The 25,814-nt window shown below is 32.8% G+C and overlaps 4 protein-coding genes across 5 annotated transcripts; 2 read left to right on the top strand and 2 right to left on the bottom strand.

Annotated features, from left to right (window-relative positions):
* The first annotated feature begins 4,125 nt into the window (after nt 1-4,125).
* Nucleotides 4,126-7,285, top strand: LOC109798360 (uncharacterized). The gene has a single exon (XM_020358592.3). The coding sequence runs from the start codon at nt 4,614-4,616 to the stop codon at nt 6,918-6,920; it is 2,307 nt and encodes a 768-aa protein (XP_020214181.1). The 5' UTR covers nt 4,126-4,613; the 3' UTR covers nt 6,921-7,285.
* Nucleotides 7,286-7,905: 620 nt separating this feature from the next.
* Nucleotides 7,906-9,642, bottom strand: LOC109799006 (uncharacterized). The gene is made up of 5 exons (XM_020359477.3): nt 9,501-9,642; nt 9,269-9,371; nt 8,724-8,830; nt 8,500-8,621; nt 7,906-8,402 (listed from the first exon to the last, which is right to left on the bottom strand). The coding sequence occupies exons 2-5, from the start codon at nt 9,369-9,371 to the stop codon at nt 8,093-8,095; spliced, it is 642 nt and encodes a 213-aa protein (XP_020215066.1). The 5' UTR covers nt 9,501-9,642; the 3' UTR covers nt 7,906-8,092.
* Nucleotides 9,643-10,241: 599 nt separating this feature from the next.
* LOC109798502 (cysteine protease RD19A) lies at nt 10,242-12,461 on the top strand. Its single transcript, XM_020358818.3, has 4 exons — nt 10,242-10,777; nt 10,858-10,977; nt 11,581-11,827; nt 11,936-12,461. The coding sequence occupies exons 1-4, from the start codon at nt 10,337-10,339 to the stop codon at nt 12,211-12,213; spliced, it is 1,086 nt and encodes a 361-aa protein (XP_020214407.1). The 5' UTR covers nt 10,242-10,336; the 3' UTR covers nt 12,214-12,461.
* Nucleotides 12,462-13,667: 1,206 nt separating this feature from the next.
* VHA-A2 (vacuolar proton ATPase A2) lies at nt 13,668-24,407 on the bottom strand. 2 transcript variants are annotated; one of them, XM_020358673.3, is made up of 18 exons: nt 24,088-24,401; nt 23,532-23,576; nt 23,237-23,356; nt 23,042-23,149; nt 21,753-21,863; nt 21,485-21,655; nt 20,655-20,792; nt 19,667-19,774; nt 19,353-19,460; nt 19,091-19,239; nt 18,392-18,545; nt 15,924-16,084; nt 15,605-15,811; nt 15,243-15,426; nt 15,061-15,144; nt 14,786-14,979; nt 14,524-14,583; nt 13,668-14,144 (listed from the first exon to the last, which is right to left on the bottom strand). In XM_020358673.3, the coding sequence occupies exons 1-18, from the start codon at nt 24,235-24,237 to the stop codon at nt 13,943-13,945; spliced, it is 2,454 nt and encodes an 817-aa protein (XP_020214262.1). In that variant the 5' UTR covers nt 24,238-24,401; the 3' UTR covers nt 13,668-13,942. The 2 variants fall into 2 exon arrangements, 1 of the variants encoding a protein (XP_020214262.1); XR_014428503.1 differs by having other exon boundaries at nt 14,063-14,144; nt 14,711-14,979; nt 24,088-24,407.
* Between the last annotated feature and the right edge of the window lie 1,407 nt (nt 24,408-25,814).

Raw genomic sequence — 25,814 nt, 5'->3', positions numbered from 1 at the left:
TTTTTAAGAAATAAGAGATACAGATAATGAAATGAAAGAGGAGAAATAAGGTTGGATGTTTGGTATATAGGAAATTATGCGAACTAATAAATAGTGAAATAGAATTTTCACTTTCGACTTCTAAAACACTAGCTTTTGTTGCTGAATTTTTTAAAACACCAGTGAATAATACGTGAAATGCGTATTTGAACGAGAGAAAAGATAAAATATTGAGAATATTGATTTGAATGGGGAAAACAAGAATCCCACTTTTAAAGTTGTATATTTTAATTTAGGATTTTGTTATTTTTATTTAGGCGTACAATAGTTGATCCTGAAGTTTTACTTTATTTTTATTAAAGTTTCAAGAATTTTGATAAATACTTCTATCAATACCATCCTATCTATAAAAAAAAATTACTTTATATATTCTGTTTTAATTTCACCACGATATTGACCGTTCTAATCTTGGGATTTTGTTGTTCATACAATATAACAATTTAGAATTTGTTTAACGATTTATATTATATAATTATTTTTTTATCATATCATTAATTACATCACATGTTTCTCTCTTTTGTCTTTTTTTTATTATACAAATTGTTATATAGAAAACATTTCTCTTTAATTTATAATACAGGAATGCATTATTAGCTTTGAATTTAAGTTATAAAAAATTATATACACTTATTATTATGTTTCATTTCGTTATAAATATGAAAGAAGTAATGTAAATATTAACTTGAAAGGAAAGTCAATCAAAAAATGAAAGGTTGAAAAAGTATTTGGAATGAAGGTTCTCTTTCCCGTTTATGAAAAAAAAAATGTCTTTACCTGTCACGATTGGCTCAACTATAAAATTAACTTCTAGGCTGACATTGTAAGGAGCCTGTTGATATAATGATAATTAAATAGAGTTTCAATATTCAATTAATGACTTCTATCATTCAACTTCAAAATTAACCAAAAGAAATTAAAATTAAAATTAAATGAGAATGGCTCCGCATTTTGTCTTTTTACTTTATGACGACAAATATTTAAATTAACTTCAACAGTAAATTTTAAGTGATAATTTGTTTTAATATGATATTGGTATAAAGAATTTATTACGAAAAATTTCAAAAGTAGTAACTAGTATCTATTAAAAATTGTGAAGACATATAAAGTGGGTATATAAGTATGAAAGATGGTGATATTTAATGGTAATATAATTTTCTGAAAAAGAAATTACGATTTCAGGGTGCTTTAAGATTATTTATTTTGTTTAGATGATTATTTATAACTTATATTGGACTCTTTCTTTTATTTTCCTTGGTGACTAGACTACATCAAGTCATGCTCTCCACAAACTGATTTAACCGATTTTTGAATACTACCCAAAAACATCTTCATTGATCTTATTTCAGATAGCTACATTTTTTAATTTAGGATCATTATCATTATCAATTACATAAGAGCAAACATTGGCCGGTGGCATCTCATTGCCTCAAATGGAAAAACCATTGATTTGAGGTCTTAACCTTTTAAGTTTTAACCTTGGGGAAGTGGGTCCGTACCATTTTAGCATTCTTTGAATCTTGAGAGGAGCGTAGAGAGTTGTTGAGATGGGCCCATGGCCCGTGGCCCATGTAGGCTCACAGGCAGCCCATTTTCGCAAAACTACAAACTTGTCTTCCTGGCTTCATAATGACAAAAAATTTCCACCTCCCTTCCATGCACCATGCATCCAACTATATTTTTTTAAAACGTATAAACTATACCCTTAATTTAAATTAATTATAAATTTCTCATTATAAATTTTTTTAGTCAATGAAAATAGTTTACGTAATATACCAAAAGTAATGATTAATTTGATGAAAATAACATAAAACACTTATAAACTTTGAAGCAATTATTATTGATTATCATGAAATTTAAAATGTATCGATCAATTATAGGATTATAAGAAGAAAAAAAACTATTCCTTTATTATCAACTACTGACATTGCATGTGAGTTGCAAATGTATTTAACCATAAGGTCCAAACTCCAAAGGCAAATGCGAGAAGGAAGTACGTATACTAAAGTTAAAGAAAAGGGATCATGGTAGAACCATAGCTCAAACATCGTCTTAACATAATAGTGGTTGGGCGAGGGATTCGGATGGGAGAAGTACGAGGTGTTAAGTTTAATCTTTATTATGACAATTGTAATATTTTTTATCTTTAAAAAATAAAAATAAAAAATATTTTTTAAATTTAGTCATCTTATTGTATTATATTTTTCCCCATCCTTCGAATTAATCTCAAGTTTAACAAATTAGACGTAAAATATTTTAGTCCTGAGTTCATGTTATTCTTTTGGTTGTCCCAATCCGATTCAATATCATATATTTAATAATTTTTAAAAATAATTGTGTATTAATATTATAATTCCTTGGATTAATAAATCATATTTTATCTAGTATAATATTATGCTTATATTGGTATTATTTATCTTGAAATATATATCATAAAGTATACCTTAATTATAGTTGTATTTTTTAATATCATAATTTAACTCATACAATGTTTAAATTAATATATTATGCTAATAAGTCGAGATGATTCAGTCTTGTTACCATATTTGTCAAGTTTTGATTTGATCAAGTTTAATTTTACAAAATTGATCATAATTTTTTTTGAGTCAAGTAGGAATACAAGTAAACCTGTATCAATCCTTTTTTTATTTAGGAAAAATGAGTAGTCAATTCAGATATAAAATATTACGATTATCTTCGAAACAATTAGACATTTAACCCATAATCTCAAGCACTCAAATGTAAGAGCAAAGCTGTACCAATTGAGTTGTCTCCTCGAGTCAAGTGGAGAATGCATGAAGGAGTCAAGTAGTTTTCTATCTGCATCATCTTAAACTTAAATTAGAAATCTCGTTTGGGAAATCAATCATAACACCTATATGAAAGAGTCAAGTTAGATTTATATCTATGTCATCCAAGACTTGTACCAATAACCTCGTCCGTGAAATCAATCATCAAACTTATAGTCCAACCAATTATGAGAGAATCAATAAATTCCTTTTTTGGAGTGATTTATCCTTCCCAATTTATCCTACAAAAATCCTATCACATGTCATAGTAGTTAATTTGGTGTACATAGAAACACATTTTATTTTAGTTCTTATAATTTCACTTATTTTACCTTTTAGTTTCTATAATTTAAAACAAACATTTTTAGTTAAAATACTTATATTTTTTAATCTTTTTTAGTCTCTATAATTTAAGAGATTTTTTTAGTCCCTAAACTTTTTTCAATCTTTTTAACCTCTTTGTTAATTCTTTTTTGTATTTGTCTCTTTTGTGTTGACGTGATAGAGATTTTAATTCAACTTTGTATGTTTGATGTTGAATTTATTTTGTTGAAATTATTTTAAATTATATTTTTTGACGCCTTGTTCATCTTTTGTATCCTCTCTTACAATATTCATTGTTAACATACATTTTTTCTACTATTATGATATTGAAGATTTTGTCAACACAATACAAATAATGTTATAAAAAAAAAGTGATAGAAACTAAAAAGATAACAAAATTACAAAGAATTAAAAAGATTTATGTTGATCTATAAAAATTAAAAAATATAAACATATGGACTAAGAGATAAAATAAATAAAACAATATAGACTAAAAAAAGGTATTTTTAACATATGTGAATTTTGTGTCAAAATTGAAGATGACAAATCGATAAAGAAAATATCTAGGTAGGTACACGCGCGCCATAACTTGTACAATTTATGAACATTTATTTGTGTTTCCGTTCACGTAGACCAAAAGAAGTCTTTCTATTCGTAGTTATTTTTCTTGAGCAAATTTAACTACTTCGAACTTCCAACTGCTATTCTCCTCAATAAAAGGCAAAACCAACACTGTACGAACTGAAGACATCCATGAAAGAGCTATTCATAATCCATTCATATAAAATAGATACCTACCATTTTAATAACACAGTACTTGCAAATCTATTTATGTAACACCATTAACAAGCAATTGATTGATAGAAAAAAACAGTTGAGGTGATTTCGTGAACCAAAGGGTTGCCTTAATAGAACTTAATTGCCATATAAAAAATGCATGCAAAAGTAGGAAAAAAAAATGTAATGTGTTCATCTGTCACCTAGAAAATGCCTCAAGTTTTTCCTCATCCAAATCAAAGAGGGTAATATAGTCACCTCAAGGTGGATGAGTTGAGGAATCAAATCAACAACGATTTTATGCTTTAAATATAAGAAACAAGTCACTAGCATATGGAGAGTTCTGGTGTTACAATTACAAATACTAATAATTATCAAGCACAAAGGGTCCGTAAACCCCGCGTTAGTACGTTTCAGCATGAAACACTTGTATCAGCCTTGTTTAAATTTCTTTACCAGCCCAACAACAACTGAGAATAACAAAGAGGGAAACGTTCTGCAAACAAAGCAAATTAAACCAAGAGTGGAGAATCTTCGTGGTTGTTTGGGATACAGTCCCTCCTTTTTTCTTGCAATGTGAACTTCCTTTTGTGGAAAACAGAAGCACAAGAGGATTTCTTTTCTTCTTGTGCTTGAACTCCACCATAGAAAGGAAGACTAGTTTTGATTCCAAATTCCCTTTTGAATATGGTTCAGAGAAAGGTTCTAAGCAAGCTTGATATCCAAGCTGATCGTGTCAAATCAGACAAGTCCTTAGCAAACCTAAAGCCATCTTCTCATCACCAAGATGGCACCGCCAGAGGAACCAATAAGATGAAGAAAATGATGAAGCCAAGGTCAATTCAGCTTTCTTATTTGGAGCCTCCTCAATCAAGAAAGCCACCACCTCTTCATGTTTCAACTATTGCAGCATCACCACAACAGCACAAGCATTTGATGAGAAGGTCACCTAACTACATGAAGCCTACCAGCAGTTCAGATGCCAAAAAGGAGCTTTTGCCTGTTAGTCACAGAAATACTCGATCTAGTTCAGATGGTAAGAATCTAACCCGAAAATCTTTGAGTAATTCAAAAGCTAGCTTTGTTTCTTGCAAAGAGCTTGCAAAAACTTTGTCAAGATCATCTAGCTTGAATTCAACGAGAACATCAAAGACTCCTAGTTTTAAGCCTTGTAAAGCTTGTTCGAGAAAATTCACATCAGCAGTTCTGTTTGAAGATGTGAATGCACCAGAGAGGGCTACCTGCTCTTCAACTTTGAAAGACTATAAGTTCCCTGAGTACCTCATGCTTCATCCCGGGGCAACCGAATCTGAGGGAGCTTCTGTCATGAAGGTTTGCCCGTATTCATATTGTTCTCTTAATGACCATGGTCATGCTCCTTTGCCTCCTTTGAAGAGCTTCATGTCAGCAAGGAGACATCTTTTGGAGACTCAACGATGGAAGATGCTCCCCTCTGATACACAAAAAGACTCTGATATTCATGGAAAACCTGCATGTGATGAAACTGATACGGGTAATACAACAATCACTCCATTGGCACAAGAAATTGGTATGGATTTCTTTTTTGAAATCTATGCTAAGGAGAGGGAAGGAGCTCATGAAATGGGAAAATTCAACTCTGTCAAAGATCTTGAGGAACAAGATATCGATTCTGCAAATGAGGAGAATGGCATTGCAGCAGAAGAGGGTGCCATCAAGCAAGTTACTCCAGGTGTAATTCGTGATCTCTCAAAGTCTAAGATCTATTTCGAGGAGGATTTCAAAAACTACTTTGCTGATGTTGCTGCAGTTGAAGCAGACAGCAAGGGGAGCTTTCAAAATGCTGAAGATGCAAATGAAAACCACCCACATAGCTGGTTTCACGAAGAAACCTGTACGGGAAGCTATTCCAATGATGCTAGCTATGATGAGGAACACCACGAGAATATTGAATTGGTTGAGTCCAAATCCCAATATAGTGATATGGATTGGGAGGAGGAATACTTCTGTGAATTCAACTATGAAGACGGTACTGATTCTTCAATCTGCTCTATGGAGGAGACTGACCCAAAACTTGAGTCTTTATCAGAGGGTTCACATGATATATCTGAAATGTTGTTAGTTGACATCTTTAGCAACCATTATTCAGACATTCTGGTTGAAGAGGTGAGTCTCCAAGAAGCCGAAGAAGAGAAAAGCACCAGTTTTGAAGCACAACCTCATTGCACTAATTCTGTCATGGTAGGCACAGGTGAAAGCATCGATTTTGTGACTCAAGAAATAGATTATCCGTCCAATGGTATAAGTTTTGAGTATGAACAATCTACTTTGACAAAGGAAGTATTTCAGTATCTGACAAACGCAGAAGATAGCAACAACAGAGAAAATGAAAAACAAGTGAATTATGAGGTCGGTTATGTCTCTATGGTACTCGATGAAGAGACAGTTGAAAACAGTGAAGGCCACAAGACTAGTGAAAGTTGCGAGATTGATAAGAGTTGTGAAGACAAGAGTGCAAGCGTAGAGAATAATGATGATGGCATAATTCACTCGTCTGATGTGCCTGAAGAAAGTACCATTATTGTTCAGAAGCAGAAATTATGGGAGAAAAATCATGTTAGAGGCAGTAGTAAGTTGCAGAGCACAGGTGGTGAAGAGCAGCACATGAGCAAGAATTGGCAATGGGGAACTAAGCGCAAAAGATTGGTCGAAGAGGACGAGGAAATGGGAAAGATCAACCCAAGAAAACCAAATTTCCTGACCTCGGTTGCTGAGCCAGAACCAGAGAAAGTTGAACTGAAGCACCAAATGATAGATGAAAGAAAAAATGCAGAGGAATGGATGCTTGATTTTGCACTAAGACAAACTGTCACGAGACTGGCTCCAGCAGGGAAAAGGAAGGTGTCATTGCTGGTCGAAGCTTTTGAAACAGTAACGTCAATGCCCAAATGTGAAACCCGTATGAGAAATGATTCAGCCTTTGCTCGTGCAAGACCTATTCAAGCGTGTAGCTGATGTATGCATAATGCATGCAACTAAGGTAAAAACACAGAGGTCTTCTCTGATTCCTTTTAACAAGTGCTAACTTGCTCAGGAATAAAAGGAGAAAGACACGAAGAAAAAGCCAATATCCATGACCAGAAGTAACTTGGAGAAAATTCAACTTGCAGGGTCGTATGGCTTTTACATGGAAACTGAAACACAAGAATGGGATGAGATTTGTTGCCAAAATTTGTTCAGAGTGCTTTCGTGTTTACTTTCTTTTAGTTGTATTTGATGTACTAGAACTTTAGTTTATAATAAATGAAAATCAAGCTCCGGATCTATTATTTTTGTTTGTACCATGTAAAAGCATATATAATAATACGTGCTTTATATAATTTTGTTTTTTATTTTTCTTCTATCTTTCATCATCAGGAATTATTGAAATACAACTAGTGAATGATTGTGCTCAACGAATAATTCCATGGCGAGTGAAAAATGAAAAATATAATAATGCTAACTTGTTGAGTTTTTGTTATTCAAAATTTCAGATTGTGGTTGTGCCCCTGGGAACTATAAAGGAGTAAATTCGTATTTACAGAGATTAAATAAAAAAAACAACTTTTTTTTTATCTGCCGGTTTAATTCATGATAAAGAACATGATGTTATGATTTGAGTAAACAACAGTGCCATATGTAGCTCAAGCCATATACTAGACTAATCAACAACAATGATATATAATTAGGGGGGAGAGAGAGGGTCCAGTTAGGGGAAACTTAAGCTAAACCGTAGTGTTGGTATGTAAAAGTAGTTATAGTTATTTACGTGATAATAAATACACAATGTTTTTTAATAACCATGAATCAGAAAGCAAATTACAATTGCATTCCAACTTGTTTTGATGGGTTCAACTGTGTTTGATTAACAAGACAAATTCTGCTTCTAGTTCCACCTTTAAGTTTAATTACCTAGAATATTTATGATAACAACTAAGGCTAAGAAAAAGGGAAAAGAAGATCAGATAAAAAAAAAATTTATTGAAAGTTTAGTTTACATTGCACATAACAACTTCTATTAATATAACTAAACAATTACATCAATTGATCTGTCTTTACAATAAAAATGGAAAACATGTTCTACAAAGAAGCTCTTATCATCCTATGCTAAAGTGTGTCACAAAATTATAGATCACAAATTCACCATTTTATTTTGGTTCAGATAAATGAATACCAATGGCAGGAGAATCATGAAGCAGAGATTCAAGTTGACCGTGGTAGTTTCTCAGTTGAGAGCCATGGGAAGGCTGCTCTGGCAAACGAGCTGTGTGATGGCTAACTTCTAAGTGCTCACTCTGTTTCAAAGCTTCTTGTTCTTTGATTTCTTCACTAAACAATTTAAGAGCATCTGTTGTTGACAAAGAATGCACAGATTCATACAGCCCTTGGAATTCATTCCTCTTCTCTTGTGTTTCAATCAACATCTCTTTTAATTGATGTGGAAGATGAGAAAAAGCACTTCACAAGAAGCAAATAGCCAAAAAGGAAATTTAAGAATAGTGAACCAGTAACAGTAATAAAATTTAAATAAACTGCATGTGTTCCCTCAGAATACCTGGTAACACCTCTTACAACACCCCAACTGTAACCATCAAGAACCGATTGTTTGAAACCGATATTGAAACCTTCTTGTGCAGAAGCTTCCTTCCCCGCTATAAGTCCATCTCGATACCCAATCTAAAATATGATGGAGAATGAAAATGAATAGCTAATCACAATATAGAAGTAATAAAAAAAATTAGAAACTAAAAATAAATAAATTCTAGAATACCAAAATACCGTATGGAATTGTTCATGCCTCCTCTGCCACTCCCTTTCCAAATCCGACGAACTATCCAACTTGTCATCAGAATCATCCCACAAACTCAAATCATCACCATCATAATCTAAAAAGCATAATATAAAATTAGCTTGCCTTAAAGCAAGACACTGAATTTTTATTTTTATTTTTAAAATAACATAGATCCATTTACAAAACCAAATTCAGTAGTGCAATAATATGAAAAGGTCTACTGTTAGTTTATGGAATAAAATTTTCTATAATAAATAAAATGAAATAAATTAAGTTTCTCAATAAAATAAAATTAACTTAGACATATCATAATTTGGAGAAGTTAATATAATAAAAAACTTGTACATATTAGCTTCTACAAATTGGAGAAACTTATAATGTAATTATACGTCAAACATACCCTAACCAGCAATATCTTCAAATCATCATTATAGCCACTGACTAATTTTAAAGCAAACCATTTGTGTCATAAATTATTAGTAAAAGTGTTTCCAATTTCCATATCAATTCACTCACACTACATACATCTTACCGTTTGCCATTTTTTCATTATTTTCAGCACTGCTGGATGTGAGTTCTAATTTTGACAATTGTAAACTTTCACCATAAAGTTCTTCAGCAAGCTTACCCTCCATCTGCAATTCACACAAACTATAAGAAAACACTAGATTCATAGCATCCACAAAAATTAAACACAAAATAAAAATAACAAAAACTCCATAATACGCGTCACAATCGCCGAATGAAAGGAAAAAACTGTATACCGAGGTCGAAGAAGAAGGTTTTTTCGCTGTTCCGCTGTGGAAGTGAATTTCAGGGAAGATTTTTTGTTTTCATTTGGGTTAGGTCAATAATAATCAAATCTCCAACAAAGGGCCCAAAAAGGCCCAATTAGTTTGAGAAAGGGCTCATATATATACACCACCTTTTTACTTTTTAAAATGTTTTTATTTTTTTTGTCCTGAATATTTTTTTGGTCGTCACTAGGTTGAACAGGATGAGATAACTGGTCCCAAGATTTAATGCGGCTGCATATACAAGATAGGATTCGAATCTCTGACCTTGCTTAAGTATGGATCTGCCGCTGAACCACACGCTTGGAATTTACTCTTTTATTGTTTAATTTATAATTTTTTTCTTATTTATTTTATGTTCATGATATTTCAAGAATTTATTTTTATTAAAAAAGAAAAAGAAGTATATTTAAGATATATTTTTTAAGATATATATATATATATATATTTATATATATATATATATTATGAGTCAAACAAAAAAAAAGATATATGTAAAAAATAAAAAATACTAAATTAAATATTAAATATCTAAAAATAAAAAATAAAATATATTTTAAGATTTTTTATTTCCTTATCATGAAGGTGTATATATCATAAGTGTTGAGAAAGAGAATATTGAGCCCGTTAATTGTTATTGGGCTTTTGGATGAGTACAGCGAAAGCCAGTTGATTCTGTTACTTAAACCTTACCTGTTTCCTAAGCAATCGCGGGTTTGGTTCTTATTCTTAGCATGACCGTTACGTTATAAATAAAAACTTCCCACTCTCCACACAACACAAACACAAAGCACCATTTTTTCAACATGAATCAGATTCTTATCCTATTCGCAGTTTTCTGCGTCGCATTCGCGGCGGCGGCGGCGGAGGCGACCTCTTCCGGCGGCGGCGAGGAGGCGTTGATCCGGCAGGTGGTGGACGGCGTGGGGGCGGAGCAGCACTTTTCGGAGTTCAAGCTGAGGTTCGGGAAGGCGTACGAGTCCCAGGAGGAGCACGATTACAGGTTGAGGGTGTTCGAGGCTAACTTGCGCCGCGCCCGGCGCCACCAGAGCCTGGACCCTTCGGCGGTTCACGGCGTGACGCGGTTCTCCGATCTGACGCCGTCGGAGTTCAAAAAGAAGGTTTTGGGACTGAGAGGTGTGAGGTTGCCTACCGATGCGAATAAAGCACCGATTCTACCCACTGACGATCTTCCCAGTGATTTTGATTGGAGAGATCATGGAGCAGTTACTCCTGTTAAGAATCAGGTAGGTACCAATAAATAATATTTTATTTTAATGTTGTTTGTGTTTAAGGATGTTTGATTTTGATGTTTTTGGGGAATTAGGGTTCGTGCGGTTCTTGTTGGAGCTTCAGCACCACTGGGGCTCTGGAAGGTGCGCACTTTCTGGCTACTGGGGAACTTGTCAGTCTTAGCGAGCAGCAGCTTGTTGATTGTGATCACGAGGTTTCTTTCTTTCTTTCTATTTTTGTGCATGCTACTCTTTGAGGTTGTTTATTATGGTGTAATTGTTGTGTGAGGTCAAGAGACTATATGGATTAATTATAGTTTAGAATTGAATGGTTACTTTTGGTGCAAGTGTCATAAGAAGTTTTAATATAATTTGGCTTTAGGGTTAAGGTACTACTGCTGAACTATCCTCTTGTTCTTATTTATTCATAAGAAAATACGGTTTCTTAAGGTGATAGGTGTGTTAGATTGACGGGTGCATTTTAGAAGATAATAAAGTATAATTATAACAGTTAAGATTTCATGATTTTTTAATTTGTTTGCATGTGTTCAAATTAATGAACTTGGTGTTATTATTGTAATTACAATGGATAAAAAAATATCGGTGGTTATAAATGCACTTTATCTTTTTGAATTGCTTTAAATCCAAAAAAGCATTCAAAATTAAGTAGTTTTCATAAATTCTCACAAATGATAATAAATCATTAGAATATTACATATAAAATAATTTGCAAATGAACATAGTTCTTAAATGAATCATTGTAATCAAGTTTGATACAAGTGAAGTGAATTCTAAATTGGACCCATTCCAATGTGCAGTGTGATCCAGATGAACCAGGTTCTTGCGACTCCGGGTGCAATGGTGGATTGATGAATAGTGCTTTTGAGTACATCCTAAAATCTGGTGGAGTCATGCGCGAGGAAGACTATCCTTATTCTGGCACTGATCGCGGGACCTGCAAATTCGATAAAGGAAAGATTGCAGCCTCAGTGGCAAACTTCAGTGTCATCTCACTAGATGAAGACCAGATTGCTGCGAATCTGGTGAAAAATGGCCCTCTTGCTGGTGAGTACTAGTATTAGTCTATTACTCTGTTTGGAGCAATTTTTATTGAACTATTAATATGACATGACTGATATCATATGACATTGAATGGGCACAATACAAATGCAGTGGCGATCAATGCAGTATTTATGCAGACATATATCGGTGGAGTATCATGCCCGTACATATGTTCAAGAAGGCTGGATCATGGGGTGTTGCTGGTAGGATATGGTTCAGGTGGCTATTCACCCATTCGGATGAAGGAGAAGCCATTTTGGATAATCAAGAACTCGTGGGGAGAGAAGTGGGGAGAAAATGGATTCTACAAGATATGCCGGGGACGAAATGTCTGTGGGGTGGACTCCATGGTTTCAACTGTGGCTGCTGTTCATACAACTACTCAGTAGGAAAGGATATTTGCTGCCCATTTTTTAAAGCAAGCAATTAACCTACGCAATTAATATTAAACAGTTTTTAGACCTTCTTTATGATGAATTGCTCTTCATTCCCACAACTATGTACTCTCAGTGGTCGTAATTTTCTCGCCAACTGTTTAACTTAAAACCTTAGACGAACTATGCCAAAATTAATTAATATTTATTTCATCTTAATGTATTTATATATTTCAATGTAATAAAATGTAGTCTTAAAAATATGATAACTCCTTCGTGCTTTTTTTATATAATTATTTTGTGACAATTACAAGCTTTTTTTTATCAATATTAAATATAGTAAAATATAAATTATCATCAACCTTCTATCAATTTAATTCAATTTTAAAATTAGAGAAGAAAAAGAGTTTATCTTTTTTTTTTTCATTTTATATTTTATTTACCAATAAAATAATCCTTTGAATACTTTAAAATTTGTATTTTTTATATCATTTATCTATATTTATAACATTTAACAAAGATACTATGTTTTGATATGCACTTTTTTTGGACTTTCTTTTTTATTTTTTAACTAATTTGTTCAACTACTTCACTATTTTAAATTTCATATTTTTTTTAACAATGTCTCTTTTTCGTTAATATTCATAAAATTTATACGCAATAATGCAATCTACAATAGATTTACAATTTACAAGTTAATGATAGGGATAATCAATGGTCGGGTGAACTCGAATAACTCGATCAACTGTCTTAACCACAAACAAAAAATCAAGATGAATTGGAAATACAAATTTAATTATCTTTATTTTAAGAACTTGAAATGAGGTTGGGTCTCAGGTTTTATAGTTTTGAACCCGATCAAACCCCACATATATTTATTGTCATATTTTTATTAAATTTTTTATTTGTTGACTTGGTGGATGGAGAAATTAAGGTGAAATCTTATTTACGTGCTAAATAGAAAGGTTCCGTACTCAAGCTTACTATGTTTTGTTGTGTATATATATGTGCTCAAACTAGTAATTGAATCACAATGGGGTATGTTGTTAAAATATGTTTTACAATTTTTAGTTTAATTAATATTGGCATCGGGTGTTGAACAAGGGTTAGATAAATTTAAAGACATTATATATTAGTTACAATTATTTTTTTATTTGACCTGTCTTTATTTTCTTTCGTTTTACTAATTTTAATATTAAATCAAATTACCTTAACCAATCCAACTCGACCATTTTTTTTATTGGTTTGAATCCGAAACCTTCCCACACCCAAACCATGTGCACCCCTGGCCCTAATTTTGCGCAGGTAAAAGCGAGTTCACATTGTTTTGTCAAAAAAAGGAAGTTTCTTTCATATCTTGTACATATGGAAAAAGAAAAAAAAATCATAATGCCACGTGGGAGAAAAATATACTTTCATTTTTAAATACCGTTATCATTTTCATTATTAAGCAAATTAAGACATCAAAATAAGTAAATTTAAACAAATAAATATATGAATAAAAAGTTTATCTTGTAAGTTGTAATTATTACACTTTGCCACACCTGACTAGCTGATACAAAGTTACTCCCCTAATTGGGAATATTTATTCCCTCGATGGATAAATAAGCAAGACAGCACGTTTGATGAAAAAGCTCCAAGGAATTCCAACGCATACAACTTACTAGTTACATCAAATGAAAGAATCAATACAGGTCCAAAGCTATATAACTCCTCGTTCTTATTAATGCGATCTTAGAGCAAGTCATTCCTCGTCATCCTGCAATGAGAACGAGAAAGGGTGGAACTTGTAACCATCGCCCTCGTAAAACTTGTTTTGAAACTCCACCCAGTGAAGACGTAACGCATGCAAGAACGCACTCAGAGTTTCCATGACAAGTAACACTCCAACGGTAGCAAAAATGAAGACGATGAGACCCACTATCAGGATAATCACATTATTGTACCTGTAACATCAAGCACAGCAATTACAATGTCAATTATCCGGACAAACTATTGTTGAATTTAAGGGGGCTAATCTTGATCGAATATAGAAAATGAACAATGAGCAACAAGAACCAGGCTCACGATAGAGAATTTAGTGGGTCTAGTGCATACCATTTTCATAAATTTTTCATTTTTACAAACATACAATTCCAAAATCAAATAAATGCATTTGACAGGAAGTTACTAAGATTTCACTTGTATATATCGAGCAATAGCCAAGTCATGCCGAATAATTTCCATTGATTTATCATGTGTTGATCGCTCACCACTCATACCCTCCACAATCGACATCATGAGTCACAAGAAAATGAAACACAAATTTATATAAACTTAACATACCCCCATGCCATCATCAGAACCTTCTCGTAGAAGACACTTGATAACTCTGAATGAGCAAGACTGGGTACAGAAAAGGAAAACATCAGTAAATGCATAACTGTAATTTAATATATTCATGAAACATGTATAGACGAATAGGTAAACAAAAGTAATAAATAAACTGCATGATGCAAGGTTCCAAGCATACCTAAGGGCCCATACATTTGCTAGAAGGAATCGAGCATTACTATTAGCATAGAATATTTACAACTTATAGACATACCTAAGGGCCCATAGTCGGAGGTAAGAAGCTGTATTAGAGACTGCTCCAAGTACAAATTCTATGGTATGTATGAGTTGATGCACAAAGACTTCACTGAACTCAAATTCCTCATGACCATGGGAATCATGGTTTGACTCCACTTGCAAGCTCTCATCTGTGTTTTCAAGTGGTGTGTAGGATTCAACCCCGTGCCTCTGAAGTAGCATAAATATTAGCACAAGACAAAGATAAAAGTTCCATATAAACAAAGAAAAGAAGTACAAAAGTAAGCGTACAGCTTCATGTTGCTTCTTCAAGATAAAAGGTTTTGGAATTAGCATCCAGGGCACAGAGACAAAGGCCAGAAGCAAAAGCACAAGCTGGTAAAAATCAGAACAAAGCATGGAAGTATTATTCATAAAGAAACACATCATTAAAATTTAAAATGATGTCAAGGGAGTTTTGGAAGTTAACCAACCTGCAAATTTTTCTGACCAACAAAGAGCTGGTTCTCACCCAAATCATCTGTGGGGCTCAGGAACATGTAGATCAAAATATGGTACAAATCAGCTTGAGAACCAGTGCACCACTTGACAATGATAAGAAGGGATAGGTAGCCAAATAGACTGTTGAGAAATATCATCTGGGGAATGAACTGGAACCTGAGAGCGAGACATTGAAATAAAAAACTACATTAATGTTAAATTAGTAAGCAAGTTTATACTGATACAAAGAATCAGTGATTTGATTGCATATACAAAAAACTACACAAAACAACAAAATAGTTCTTTTCTACCCCTCCCCCCTTTTTTCTATCCCCAAGAGTAAGATTTTTCTTACCACACATTTACACAGTTTCTAAAGAATTTGGCATTGAAATAGCTCATTATAATTCCAAGGTTCATTTGAGCAACTCCAAGAAGAATTGACATTTTCATTTTCAATGAGTTTAGGAATGGTAGTTCACTTCGGGTGCCATGCCAGACAGGATCCACTCCAAAAGGGTAAGTGTCACGCACTTTTATCAGGCCCACTGTTGTAGCATCCCTGCATCAGAAAGACAATATACAAAAAGAACATTAAAGATGGTAATTAAAATTTTTTAAGCATAAAGCCAAATATTAAATGTTACCAATCAAGAGGTTTGATTTACATTTACCTGCAAGAAAGGTCGCGACATTCATATGCAGAGGGACCAAAGATTTCGAACGGTACAGAAAAGAACTCATTATAGATAAAGCCAGTGTAGATTGAGAATAACGCCATCAACAAAATAACATAACGACCTCCAAAAGTCATCTCCGTGATGTCATCAAGCTTCTGTTTTTTGCACAAAGATTACATCTTAGAAGACTGGTTGAAAACACAAAAACCCACCTGACACTTCAAATATATTTATGCAAGAGGATTAAAGTATCACACCACCAAGCAGAAATTGATGGCAAATTTAGGGGTCATTTGGTTCAAAAAAATATTTTCTATTTTTTACATTTAACTATAAAAGCATCACCTTGTTTTCAATCCAATGATTTGTATAGAATAGAAAACGGTGAAAACAACTTCATTTGTATAGAAACCAATGAAAACAATCGTTATTTTCACTCTTTCCTATACAAATCATTAAACACAAGAAATATAACAAAAATAAGTAATTAAAATATTTTCTCAAAGCAAATGGTCCCTTAATGTCAATCTGAACAAGTTTTTACCATATTAAAAATAAATGAACTTATTATCTGTTTCATTGCAAAAAAATGAAATAGTGGTCAAAAGTGACAGTTAGCTTGGTTGGCAAGGTCCTTTGCAACAAGTCCAATGGACCAAGGGACCAGCAGTTGAATGCCTGAATCCAATTTCATTATGAAGGGAGAAAACTACCTCCAGCTCCCACACTAAAACAAAAATTATGATATTTTTACAGTAAAAATAATCAGTGATTTGAATTATATAAAGCACTCTTGATGCCGTTGAAAGAATTTCACATCCCAAAAGTTCTCAGTATTCAAATACTTGCTAAAACACCTAAAATAATTAAGGTGTATGAAAGGAGAAAGAGGAGGTCATGGCAAAGGATTGTGTCCAAGACAGAGAAAATGAAATGTCCCCTCTGAGCAACTAACTGCGGAGTTGGCAGCAGATTAGGGATGGGGTGTGTGATTTGGTTGTAAGGAATATAAGGTGAGGAATTTCAAAAATGAAGGACAGACTGAAATTAGTTGAGACTCTTGGGAGAAACTAGGCACTCCCAAACCTGCCTAGATCATTCTTTTCTTCTTTGTATTCCATTTATTTACATTTTCCAGAATCCAGGACCTGTTATCACCTTGACACAGGCCTGTAGTTCAGTGATAGTACAGAGCATGTTCTCCTTTCTGCTCCCCTTAGTTTTCTGGTACCTATCAACTAACTATACACCCTTGAAAATTATTAAATTACTGAATGTGCTATGAGTTTACATAGTTAAGAAACAAAGAACAGTTTTGCATAGTCATCAAAAACTATACTGCCAATGGTATTCCTTGATCCACAAGGACTATAACCTTGTCAAAATGTCCCCATTAATAGCCAGCTATGAACCCCAAATACTCCAAAGTCTAAACATGGCAAAGTAATAGTGTTGAACTTGTATTGTATCTAATACTGACATGTGTACTATACTTCCAGGTACATATCCAAGGAGTATACTTCAATACTTTGAACACGGCTAAAATTACAGAAGGATCAAGTTTTTCCTCTGTATCCTCAAAATTATAGTAAATAGTAGGTGATAATAGAAACGCAGAAAATAAGATAAAAACTTGAGAGAATGAACCAAAAGAATAAAACTATAATTGAAGAACAGAACAGAAAATGGGGATAAAACTCTCAAGGGTTTCCCGGTTTCCCCTTTACAGAGGATTCCTTTCACTGACACATCAAGTTCACAGAATGCCCTCCCCCAATCTGATTCCCCCTATTCATAATCAACCTCTTTTGACTAACTACCAAATGACCTGACTGACCAACAGCTGTCCTTATTCAGATCACATTATACATCCTAAAAGTAGACAATTATACAGAGATAAGACTTCTTTTGAGCAGGACTACTTATGCTTTTAGTGAAACTCTGAAATGGGGCAGGAAAAACATGTAACTCTGTAACATGTTCATAGGGGGAAAAATATTCTGATATAAGCAATAGAAAGATATGTAACTAAGGATTTTTGTTATGATCACAAGTACTGTTGTAAATTATGATGATTATCATCCACTGATATAATTATGTATTAGTGAGAAATGATCAGTGTCTCCTTACAAATATTGTGCATTTATGTAAAGTACCCTTTTTTTAAATTCATGTTGATGTATCTAGGCCATATGTTTATTTGGATTTTTACACATTTCCCATTTTTCCATGTCCCATTGGTATTGTCCGTGAGTGATTGTGTCATCAAATTTCCAAGCTTCATAGATTACCAGTAAGGCAATGCATATATATTTACCATGGATAGCACAAGAGATATATTCAAACATTTTCTAGTAAGGTAGAGAAAATCTAATTGATTTTTCCCATTAATTAAAATATAAAAGCCTGCCTTTTATATTTTCTCTGAAAGGATGATTTTCCAAGGCAAACTAAAAGGTTACCTGGCTAGAAAGTTTCTTCTCCCTGATTATGAAATATAGAGCTGCCAGTAGTAAACATATTCCATGCCCCCAATCGCCAAACATTACAGCAAAAAGAAATGGAAAGGTAACTACAGTATACACAGTAGGATTTGCCTCCTGATACTTAGCAACCCTGAAATACGAGTACAAAAGTTCAATGTATAAGATTGATATCTTTCAAAAACAGAAGAAACAAATAAGGAATCAAGTTCTTTATTTGTTAAGATAATTGGAGCAGTCTTTCTTTCACATTCCAATATGAATTTTGATCAACATGTTCAGAAATTAAGGCACTTTAATGGTTAGAGGCCTTTGAATTTTAAGCTTTGCATTTGAATTGTTTAGATGATATGGACTTTAGAATTCATATTTCTAAATATTAAAAACCAATGAATTTCCATACAGGTTTTGAATCTTGTCCACGTGATCACCTCTCTATTTTAAGTTTTACTTTGTGGCTGCTAATCTTATTATTGCAGTTTGCTTATGACTATCCAACTCAAGCTAGAATTTCATTTCTATAAAATGCAGGTCGAATACCAAGTGGAGTCAGAATACAACTTCAACCCTGTCTAAATTTGAGGTAAATTGGTATGCAATAACTAAACCTCCACTTTCCACTTACACAACTACAACTATAGGGATAAAAAAGGGAAATGAAAGCAATATGATGCTCACCCATATGAGTCAATAATTCCTTGATATGAAGAAGTAAATTTGTTTGTACGGAAATAGGTAGGTGGCAACTCCCTGGTATGCAAAACTTGGAAAATGGCATTGACTTGAGAATTAGAGTCCAATGCTGCCCGCTGTAATGCATCCTGGATCTGAAAATTCAAGGCAACATGTTCCATAAAATAAACTTTACAAAAAATACTAACTCTAGCAAGGCAAAATTAAAATTCACTATAAAATAAAGGATCACAAGGACAATAAATACCTGTTTAGTTGCAAAAACAGGACTCCACCCCTCAGCCACAAGACATTTTTTCGTCACATCAAGGCTTAGCATGTTCAGGGTATGATTAATAGATTTCTCCTTTCTCACCTTCATGAATTTAAAGAATATTGTCAAGAGAAATTAACCATTAACTCCAACAGACAAAAAATAATAATAATCTACAAGTAAATTGCATACTTGAGAATGAAAAATTATAATTAATCAAAAGCATGATAAAGTACACAATCAGGCATATACATTCATATTCATCACATGCATAATACAGACCAATGTTAGTTTTTATTTTGACATACCAAAGCATCCCACTGCTCAAATTGAGCCCCAATAGAATTTAGCAAATTATCCCGGTGCACTAATCCAGCATCTATAGTGGTCTTCAATTCTACAAGTCTTCCAGAAACCTGCAGGTGAACTTTCTAAACTGTTTAGAGATACAGCCAAAACATTGTAACTTCACTAATACATGGCACCAACATACAAAGGATGAAGCTTCTTTGAAATAAAACAAAGAGAAAAACAACTTAGCTCGAAAAATATTGTTGTCACATGTGAAAAGGAAAGAATGGGCTCACTAGTGACTATAATGATTTATTTTATTATTCAATAATTTATTTCACCAGCAAGAAGCACAAAATGTTATGCAACTACAAAGGAAGAATATCTAAGTTACAACATCAATCAATCATAAACTGCACCAACTAATATGTGCTTTCAAATAACACATGACTATGCCTGCGAATAGAAAAAGCAAACTGTGTAAACATCACAATCAGTAACACGTTACATGTACCCAGTACTCACAGTAAGCAAATATGGTTATGGAAGAAATATTTGAGGAAATATTTCTGAATTACCTCTTGGTTGTTGTACATTCACTTACTCTAGGACCACTCAAACTAAGCCTGATGGTTACTGGAGACACATAAGAAAAAAACTTAGAAATTAAGTCAATTCTTTCCTGGCCATAATGAAGTTTAGCATTCACTACAAGGGTACATTTTCATTGAGGGTGGTCCATTTCATTTTCAAGTAACTTGAGCAAGGGAAGACAACCTAACTCTTGTGTCAAGGTCAACACTACTACTACACCATATCTCCCACACCCATAATTAAAATGTAAAGACAGGCTTGTCCATACTTCCCTTGGGAATTAACTCTCCAATTGTTTCTGGCAATCAATTTACATGTATTGCATTACACAGGATGGCAGTGCACAAAACTTGTGTGTGTGAGGAGAAAAAGAATATTTTCCTTAGGAAAATTAAGAACCAATTCACAAACCTCTCTAATCATTTGAGCTTGTTTTCCAAGTTCCTCAGCAAAAGGGTAACGATTAGCACCAAAGGCATCACATATTTTCAGAATCTTGGCTTTTGCTTTTTCACCAGCATAGAAGACCACAAAAACATTTTTCTCCGTCTGCAGTGAACATAATATAAACCAGAAAAATATGTCAACAGGCAGAAGTTCATTTCAACCAAAAATATATGTTCACTGTCGACCATATTATAGGTACAGCAGAGACAAATATTAGAAGCATAATACAAAGAAGCAGTAGAAGACTACAGATTTATCACTCAATAATGACCTCCATTTTTCAATATGCCAACCCAACACACAGGTACAATATTTACATAGCAGTCAAATATAGCTGGAAAACCCAATATACAAAACAATTAAAGAACTCGGTCACCTATTCACATTTCAAATGAAAATTCACAACACAGGAGTCAGTCAATGCATCTTTTTTGGATGGTCATGGCAAGCTCTGATATGTTTGTGCACAATATATCATTGACAAGAAGCAATAGTCGACAAACCTAAGTAGTTATACCAACAAACTCCCTTTTATCTAAAAGGTTTTTATGTATTGATGCACTATAGCATCCATTATGCATACAAACTCTAAAAAAGATCCTTTGAATGCATCTAAAGTCTAAACTAACATGCATTGACACAAGATTTTAGAATGGTCTATCCATCAGTTATAATGAATCATTGTAAAATATGAACGTTAACAATAGCCTGCTGCCTGAAACAGTACAACTGATTATTTTATTTCATACATGAGGGGTGGGGGTGGGAGTGGAAGTGGGGTGAGGGGGGTTAACCTTGTCTCCAGAAACAGGGTCTATGACAGGCTCCTCGACAGTAGCCTGCCTCAAAAATACATTTCCTCTAGTAGCACGAAATAAAATTCTCTCGAACACCATGGACTTTTCCCTGGGTACAAGACCTGCTAAAAAACCCAACTTCACTTGCTTTGTATCACCTAACAATTCCTTCACAACAAAACAAACAGCAGGAACCAATTCATTAAAAAGGCTATTGTCAATTGTAAAAAAAAAAAAATTATAAATGAGCAGGTAAGGAGTCTACTTGGTCCTGTAATAAAGGTGTTTCCATAGATTCACCACTCAGCTGACGTGATTCATATTCTCTCTGCTGCTCTAAGGCACGGCTTTGAGCTGTGTGGAAAAACTCACCAGCCTGAAAAGTAGCAATAACTATTTAGTGATTGGTCTGTATTATCCTGAGATTTATACATCTAAAATTCCAATGCTATAAATAACAAGAATACAACATAAATGAAAGCTGGTATACCTCATTTACTGATTTAGGTACAAATGCCTTATACTATAAGCATTTTACAAATCTTAGTCTCTATCTCTTTAAATTGTAGAAATGCATGCCTTGGCACATTACCAGATGGTAGGACAAAAGGATAGGGAATAGTAGTTAGGGACAGTTAGGGCAGTCAGTTAGGTAGAATATCTATTAGATTGATAGCAAAAAATGGGATTCATTGAGAGAAATAGTGTGAACAAAAGGGGGAACCCATAGCCGAAAACTCTTTCTCCTATTCACAGTTGTGCAATAAAACTGTTCAATTCTAACAATTCCTCATTTCTATATCCTGAAACACCGTGCAACAAATGCTTATGCTAAATTTATCCTTGATGCATCAATTGAACAAAGTAGTGATATAAGTCAAGAAGCCCCCAAAGCAAGCATATGGAATTTGGCTTAGGATTACAAAGGGAAGAAAATAAGTTCAGAAGTAACTCGATTCACATATTTGATTTTAAATTTATCCTTGTATGCTTTTTTGATAGCAAAATGAGATGATCCAAACACAATGAGTAAAAGAGATACTTTCATAAATTCTAGTTCTTGTACAACATTGATCAGAAATACCCATTATTAGAAATGAATCTGGCTTAAGTCAACAGCAAAAACTAGTTTGGGGTAGTGGATTGCCCAAGTCTTGTAACGAGAATATGTTTAAACATATTCGTAACCAATTTGGGATATCTAAAATTCTAAACAGTAAAGACACACCCCTAACACCCAAAACTGAGCGTAAGAAGTGGAAATTTACAGTTGGCTCAGCGTTAAGACTGGATAGGCTCTAATACCATATTAGAAACAGACCGAGCCCAACTCAACCTCAAAAGCTAGCTCAAAGAGGATTGCCCTAATCTTATAAGGAGTATTTTGGCCAGAATCCTAGCCAATGTGGGACGTCTCAACATGTGAATATTTTATATGTTTTCCTTATTCCAATTTAATTAAGGAAAAGTCCAGAATTTACCCATTTTTAGATATTTTCATAACTATACATCATGAAAGAGCATATTGATCCTTATAGGCAGTAGGCACCATACCTTCTGCAGAACAAGCTTATACTCCACAAGCTCATTGTGTGACCGTTGCAACTTTTCACCATTTGCATTCATCTCAGTTAACTCAGACTCAATTTCTGTAAGTTTTACCTATTACAACACAATACCAGATGTCAACTTATAAAATAAATTCAAAGAAAGTGGAAACCAACTCCATCCACAAGCATGCTCACGCACCTCAAGGTCATCAATGTTCACACCAATTGGTGTTGTAGAATATTTTGGTAAAACACCAGCCCTCAACATTTGCTCCTTGAAAAAACGTAATCTACGAGCCATCTCTCCACATCTTTTTATCTTCACAAGGACCAATATAAATCCCCCGACAAATTAAAAACATAATATCAATACTTTTGCATTTGATTACACAAAAATAATTATTGAAACAAAGAAAAGAAAATACAATGAGTTTGCATTATGTCCAAGTTCCAGAAGCAAAGAAGTGGCTTATCATAGCAAAAATCAAACGCACCTGAGTTGCATAGGTCCGTTGAAAAGGACTCTTGTCTGCATTGAGCTGGAAACAAAAAAAAAAAAAAAACATTATGCTTAGAAAAACCTCTCAAAGCAGCACACCATCACGCCTCAATTGTGAAAAACTAGTAAACAGGCTTGTTTAATTCACCGATCGAATAATCATTTTCCCCAATCTGTTCCGCAGAGTCCTCTTTAACTCGATTAAATACAGATACAAACCAAAAATACGCATAATGACGCTGCGAGATTTAAAAAGACTATCAAAATTCTGAGATAAACAAAAAACCGTACTACGTCAAAATCGGCTATCGAAGACGAGTTTCAGCATCCATTGAACAGCGATTTAAGAAGCGAAGCGATGAAGTTCAATTAACTAATGAATTATGGTGAAAATAAAAAAATAAAAAAAACAAGTGTAATCGCGAAGTCGAAAACAGGTGAATTAAGTAGAACAGTAGAGCTGCAGTTGATAGATCGGAAATCACGCAAAGAGAGAGTGCAATCGAAAACCTAATTATGGAAAGGGTTTATGGAAGGAAGAGAGTACTGACATCTTTGAACTGAAGGAGCGCAAGGTCGCCGAGGTAGGAGACAGTGCGGTGAGCGGATTCGATGGGAATGATGAGTTGAACAAGTTGCATCGGCTCCGAACGGAACAGATCCATCGGAGGGCAACAACCTCCACGCGCTACCTCTCCCATTCTCTCACACACTCGCTCTCGCTCTCGCTCTCTCTCGAATGATCGATCTCAGTTCTCTCAACTAGAGCCACAGAGAGACTTTCCTCGTCTCTTTCACTCTCTTTCTCTCTCTCTTAATCTTAATCTTAAATTCTTAATCTCCTTCCAGGGTAAACTCATAACTAGCTTCCAATTCCATCACGTTCCTTGCTTGTTAATTTCTCATTTTTCCAGCTACTTTTTCCTGGCTCCGAATTTAACAATTAACATCTCTAATATTTTTTTTACCTTCTACTTCTGATTAATCATTAACTAATTATAATAAAAGTAAATTATATTTTTAGATATAAGAATACTGTATTGTAACTTTTTTATTTTAAAAAATATCATCTTCTGTATTGACGGATCTGAATATATATAAAAAAAATTATATAATTTTAAATTTTCATTGGCTTTCCATTATGATAAAAAAAAATTATATTACCAATCATTTTATGTATTCAACTGGATTGAGATTTTAAATGATTTAAAAAATTTATTATAAATTATTTCATAATATTTAATAAAAATTATATATGTAATTTTAATATTCAATTACAATAACTAAAGGTTTTTTTTTTTAAAATATATCAAAATTTAGTGATATTTAATTAAGATAATTATAAATTTTTTATAAGTATGTTAAAATCTAGTGATATTTAATTAAAAAAAATTGTCTAAAAAAAAGTTTACAATATCTAAAAATATGGAAAATTTAATGGATTAAAATTTAATATTAAAGTATCAAATATTTGAAAATATTTTTAAAAAATATTTTTCCAATGCTACTAATTAAAAAATATTATAAATTTAAATATATTACTTAAATTCAATAGTATAAATAAGAAAATATAAATATATAAAGGATTGTATGTAGGTAAATGTTTATTTATAAGGACATTAAATCATAATTAATTACTTATGAAAATATTAAAAATTTATTAATTTCTTTTTTATCTAAATCTTGTCATTTATATTTTTTTATTAGCTATATTATTTTTTAGAAATCTATATTATTCCTTGAAATGTAATAAAAATAAATAAATCTTATAAATTATTGAAATATAAATCAATTAAAATTTACATTACAAGATCGTGAATAAAAAAAGTCTTTAAATATAATTTTTAAAAATTATTATATTTTTACAGAGTTTTTTAAAAAAAATCTTAAAAATCATAAAATCTTTTAAAATTCATAAACAAAATGTAATATAAAAAATCTTATAAAATTTCAATTCAATAAATCATCTAAGATTTTATCGTAGACTAATACAAATATTTTCTCAATAATACAAATATTATATTGTGATCTCTGTGAGTTTGATAACAAATTTAAATGTGTTATAGTTAAAAATTTATTTCTTAATTTTCATATTTAATTACTGATTTAAAAATTATTACAAATTACAAATTCTAATGAATTTAATTATATACTTAAAAACATTTATTTATAATTATTATTTTACCAGACATTTCAAAATAATCAAATGAAAATAATATATAATTAAAATCAAATCAAATACAAGTATTAAATAAACGATATTAATTGATATTATCAA

The sequence above is a fragment of the Cajanus cajan genome, chromosome 8 (genome assembly GCF_000230855.2).
Source record: "Cajanus cajan strain Asha chromosome 8, NIPB_CcT2T_4, whole genome shotgun sequence".
Taxonomy (NCBI): Eukaryota; Viridiplantae; Streptophyta; class Magnoliopsida; order Fabales; family Fabaceae; genus Cajanus; species Cajanus cajan.
This window is presented reverse-complemented; position numbering and strand designations above follow the sequence as displayed.